The 6,007-nt window shown below is 47.2% G+C and overlaps 1 protein-coding gene across 1 annotated transcript in view; it reads right to left on the reverse strand.

Moving 5' to 3' along the window:
• The window catches only part of LOC107684530 (eukaryotic translation initiation factor 4 gamma 1-like), a gene marked incomplete at its 5' end in the record, with an annotated part of 19,518 nt that overhangs the window by 1,277 nt on the left and 12,234 nt on the right, over nt 1-6,007 (reverse strand). The window contains 5 exons of the mRNA XM_016480803.1: nt 358-439; nt 3,316-3,453; nt 3,592-3,690; nt 5,003-5,084; nt 5,193-5,318. Coding sequence (XP_016336289.1) covers nt 358-439; nt 3,316-3,453; nt 3,592-3,690; nt 5,003-5,084; nt 5,193-5,318 — 527 coding nt within the window. The remainder of the gene's footprint in view (nt 1-357; nt 440-3,315; nt 3,454-3,591; nt 3,691-5,002; nt 5,085-5,192; nt 5,319-6,007) is intronic.

A 6,007-nucleotide genomic window follows, 5' to 3' on the forward strand; every position in this document is an offset into this window, starting at 1 on the left:
TATGCATTATAAATAATTCAAAACGTTTTATTATATTATTATAAACAAGTTTTTTCAATGTTTTCAATTTAATTTTAGGTAAAGTTCCAGAAATTTTCTATGTGTTTGTCTAAATAATTTTAAATTTTTTTTAATCAACTGTTATTTTAGTTTTAGTTATTTTAGTACATCAAGTTAAACTACATGAAAACTAGAACTGTTGCCTTGGCAATTAGCTGCTTTTTTAATATTTCATTTCCGTTAACACACAATCAAATCCTGATGTATAGAATCGAGTGCCGCCTCACGTTATTTCCCGCTGAATGATGTGCGTTAATCCTGTTTCGAGTGTGATTAGAGGAGGACGAAGAGACTCACAGATGATGGCAGACTGACAGACAGCAGTCATCAGCGGCCGGACAAACGTGTTCGATGATGTTTGCTGCTCGTCCAGATTGGCCTGCAGAGAGAGACAGGTCAAAGATCGCTGAGGTGAAACCAACAACTATTTATTTACTCTCTCGCTCTCTCACATGGACTCGCACACGCAGTCGCACACGCACTCGCTCACGCACTCGCACTCACTACCACTCACTCACGCACTCGAACACGCACTCGCTCACGCACTCGAGCACGCTAACGCACTACCACTCCCACACGCACTCGCTCACGCACTCGAACACACACTCGCTCACGCACTACCACTCGCACACGCACTCGAACACGCTCACGCACTACCACTCGAACATGCACTCGCTCACGCACTCCAACACGCACACGCACTACCACTTGCACACGCACTCGAACACGCTCACGCACTACCACTCACACACGCACTCGCTCACGCACTCGAACACGCTCACGCACTCCCACTCGAACATGCACTCGCTCACGCACTCCAACACGCACACGCACTACCACTTGCACACGCACTCGAACACGCTCACGCACTACCACTCACACACGCACTCGCTAACGCACTCGAACACGCTCACGCACTCCCACTCGCACACGCACTCCAACACGCACTCGAACATGCACTCGCACACGCACTCCAACACACACTCGAACACGCACTCGCTCACGCACTACCACTCGCTCACGCACTCGAACACGCACTCACACTACCACTCGCACACGCACTCGAGCACGCTAACGCACTACCACTCGCACACACACTTGCTCACGCTCTCTAACACGCTCACGCACTACCACTCGCACACGCACTCGAACACGCACTCGAACACGCACTCGAACATACTCTCGCTCACGCACTACCACTCACACACGCACTCGAACACGCACTCAAACATGCACTCGCTCACGCACTCCAACACGCAGTCGCACACGCACTCGCTCACGCACTACCACTTGCACATGCACTCGAACACGCTCACGCACTCCCACTCGCTAACGCACTCGAACACGCTCACGCACTCCCACTCGCTCGCTCACTACCACTCGCACACACACTCGCTCACGCACTCGAACACACACTCGCTCACGCACTACCACTCGAACACACACTCGCTCACGCACTCGAACACGCTCACGCACTACCACTTGCGCACACACTCGCTCACGCACTCGCTCAGGCTCACGCACTACCACTCGCGCACATTCTCGCTCACGCACTTGCACATGCACTCGAACAAGCACTCGCTCACGCACTACCACTCGCACACACACTCGCACACGCACTCGCTCGCGCACTCGCACTCACACACACACACGCACACGCACACTCACTCACGCACTCACTAACTACCTTTATGGAGAACTCAGACTATAACTGTTTTCTTTCTCTCTTTCTGTAGGAGTGACAGCTCTTTTAGGTTCTTTGTATTCTTCTTCATCTATATCTGCCAGTTTGGTGTCCATGTGCTGCAAGCTATCGGCATTGCAGGTTGGGGTGCTAGGTGAGAAAACACACACACACACACGTGCACACCAGAATCTTAACCCGGAAAAAAGGGCAAAAACACTGCTGAAAGAGATGAAAATGCCCCAGATACACACTCGCTCACGCACTCGCTCAGGCTCACGCACTACCACTCGCGCACATTCTCGCTCACGCACTTGCACATGCACTCGAACAAGCACTCGCTCACGCACTACCACTCGCACACACACTCGCACACGCACTCGCTCGCGCACTCGCACTCACACACACACACGCACACGCACACTCACTCACGCACTCACTCACGCACTCACTCCCACTCGCTCACGCACTCGAACACGCACTCGAACATGCACTCCAACTCGAACACGCACTCGCTCACGCACTCGAACACGCACTCCCACTTGAACACACACTCGAACACGCACTCGCTCACGCACTCGAACACACACTCGAACACGCACTCGCACTCGAACACGCACTCCCACTTGCATTCGCTCACGTGCTCGAACACGCACTCGAACACGCACTCCCACACGCACTCGCACACGCACTCGCTCACGCACTCGAACACGCACTCGCACACGCACTCCCACTCGCACTCGCTCACGCACTCCCACTCGAACTCGCACACACTCGAAACACGCACTCCCACACGCACTCACTCACGCACTCACTCCCACTCGCTCACGCACTCGAACACGCACTCGCACACGCACTCCCACTCGCACTCGCTCACGCACTCCCACTCGAACTCGCACGCACTCGAACACGCACTCCCACTCGAACACGCATTCGCTCACGCACTCGAACACGCACTCTCACTCCCACACGCACTTACTCACGCACTCAAACACCCACTCGCAGTCGTAAACGCACTCGCTCACGCACTCCCTCTCGCACACGCACTCGCTCACGCACTCGCCCACGCACTCGAATTCGTAAACGCATTTGGTCACGCACTCGCTCACGCACTCCCTCTCGCACACGCACTCGCCCACGCACTCCCTCACACACTCGCAGTCGTAAACACACTCGCTCACGCACTCCCTCTCGCATTTGCTCACACACTCCCTCTCGCACACACACTCGCCCACGCACTCCCTCACACACTCGCAGTCGTAAACCCACTCGCTCACGCACTCCCTCTCGCATTTGCTCACACACTCCCTCTCGCACACACACTCGCCCACGCACTCCCTCACACACTCGCAGTCGTAAACCCACTCGCTCACGCACTCCCTCTCGCATTTGCTCACACACTCCCTCTCGCACATACACTCGCCCACGCACTCCCTCACGCACTGCCTCTCGCACACGCACTCACACACACACTCCCTCAAGCACTCACTCATGCACTCACTCACGCACTCGAACACGCACTCGAACACGCACTCGAACACGCACTCCCACTCGCACACACACACTCGTACCTCCACCCAGTCAAAGATCCTCTGGTTGTCTGCTTTCTCCTGCAGGAGTCGCTCCAGCTCTCTAGAAATGTCTTCTGGACTCAGAGTCACTTTACTGCTCTTCCTCACACACTCCTCACCCAGAGTGAACTCCACTCCCTGCGCACACACACACACACACACACACACACACACACTCATTACATAAGGGATTATCAATCATACAGTTTAACATCATAATGCAAGAATGCCGCCGTTGATCACTCTGCTGCTGCTACGACTGAATTCATCACAAACCTCTTCAGTGACAAACTTATTGGCGTCCTCGTCTTCGGGCAGGAAGTCTTTCCAGCTCAGTGCCGCGTCTCTCCACATCGCTCCCACCTTCTTATGACTCTGAGACAGGAAACAGGAAACAGTTCAGAATGGACGCTTTCAGAACTTCATTCAGAACAAGAGCTGGAATATATAGTGCGCTATGTGGTGTGTCAATCATTCCCTATGTAGTTCACTCTTCTGTACCCACAATGCACTTTATAGTGTACAACAGGTATTTAAATTAGCATTGGAATTAGCTCACTCAGTGTCGATCACTTTGTAGTGAATGAGCAAGCAATTTGGGACACAGCGAGCAGGATTAAATGATTTGGGGAAAAAAGGGAAAAAAACTATTTGACCAGAACGTTTGTGATTAAATATATCAATATGAAATAAGATAATATTATATATAATATTAATAATAATATAATAACTATTATTATTACTATGGTTATTATTACCAAGTACAATTATTAAACAAAATGAGAAATATTAATGTATATAAATGTATATATTAATGTAATTTCACTGTAAAATAAAAAATGTAAAAAAGCAAACAAAAATTGTATTACATATTATTAAAAACTATTTATTATACAATTATTAACTACCATTATTATTGTTTTTACTTAGATTATTATTACCGAACACGATATTAAACAAAATAAAAAATATTACTAATGCAATATTTCACTGTAAAATAAAAAATGTAAGAAAGAATATATATATATATATATAGAGAGAGAGAGAGTTTATTTGCAGAAGCAGATTTTCGAAAATCATGTTTTTATGACATTATCATGTTTTTATTGTGTTAGTTAGCTGTATTTTTTAGTTATTTTTTAACCTAATCAACATAACCCAACTGCAGTTTGATTGAGATTAATTGAAATGCACAATGAAAAACCATGATTTTTGAAAATTGTTAAAAATGATGTTATCTGTTTTTATATATATATATAATTAATTTATTTCATTTTATTTTACAATAAAGCTGTAAAATTAAAATACTAATATTTATGGCTTTCTTAAGTTCTTCACTTTCAGTTGTTAAAGCACTGAACTTTAATTCTGGCAGGAAACCGCGGGGAAGCTTTTCTTTTGTTGATAACAACGGGTTTATAAGCGGTTTAATACAAATTTGTGAAGATAATCGGTGCACGTTGCATTCTGAAATGCACAATATAAGCGACTCAAACTCAGAGCAGAAGCTTCACTCTCAAAGTGTATTTATTTATTTAATTAAATCACAGACTATCTAGTTTTGTGTGTTTGTGTGTATATGTTGTACATTTGAATGCATAGTGTTATAAACGCTTTGGCAATGTAAAGATTCCATTCACCGTGCCAATAAAGCTATCCTAATCTTAAATTCACACAAGCGTCCTACCATTGCTTTACAGAGCAGCTTGAGGATTTCCACCAGCAGAACTCCAGCCTTCCCAAGAGGCACCAGCGGTTTAGACATCTCCCTGTGAACAGGTCAGAGGTCAGACGCTCATCTGCTGCTCCTCATATCTTACTGCCAGAGTCATTTACTGATTGATTTCTGTGCGGCTTTATTGGGTTTGCAGGTTCACCTGAAGAGTGGCCCCATGGGAATCCCTCCCTCGTGCAGCATGGGACTGATGAGCTCAGCCAGATACAGCCAGATGTGAGGAATATCTATTGCCATGTCCTCCGCAACCTCCAGCACCTCCAACAGCCTGCGCCAGGCATTAGCATTACATTCATTAGACTGCATTATATATACATATATGACAAATAAAACTAAATAAAAAGGACAAATAAAATAAAAATAACATTTCTAAAACTTCCAGAAGGGGGCGCCCGCAGCAATGCAACGCTGTTTGATAACCGGCCGCCAACGAATACAGGCAATTAACCCCCAATCCAGAAGGGGGCGCCCGCAGCAATGCAATGCTGCTTGATAACCGGCCGCCAGCAGAAGAACAGCGAATGCCGTGAGTTGCGCACTTGAAAACAAAGTTCACTAGACAGTGACCATGTGCTGACTCTGAATGCGTCTCTCACAGACTGACGAAGGAGTATACTATGAAGGCTTGTGCACTTGACTGTTTGCGAAATGGAGCTTTGTGCTCGTGAATCCTACCTCTCTCATTCGGCACAAATCCAAATATTCCATAATATTTCCATATTTGCGATTTTAACGTATCTGAATGCCAAATTATAATTTATTATGTAAATTATAGGCTTTGTACAGAGTGTGAGTGTGTGTGTGTGTGAGAGAGTGTGTGTGTGTGTGTGCGCGTGTGTGTGTGAGTGAGTGTGTGTGTGTGAGCGTGTGTGAGTGAGTGCGTGAGTGAGTGTGTGTGTGAGCGTGTGTGAGTGAGTGCGTGAGTGAGTGAGTGTGTGATTTGAGTGTATGAGTGTG

The sequence above is a fragment of the Sinocyclocheilus anshuiensis genome, unplaced genomic scaffold (genome assembly GCF_001515605.1).
Source record: "Sinocyclocheilus anshuiensis isolate Anshui unplaced genomic scaffold, SAMN03320099.WGS_v1.1 scaffold2917, whole genome shotgun sequence".
NCBI classification, from domain to species: domain Eukaryota; kingdom Metazoa; phylum Chordata; class Actinopteri; order Cypriniformes; family Cyprinidae; genus Sinocyclocheilus; species Sinocyclocheilus anshuiensis.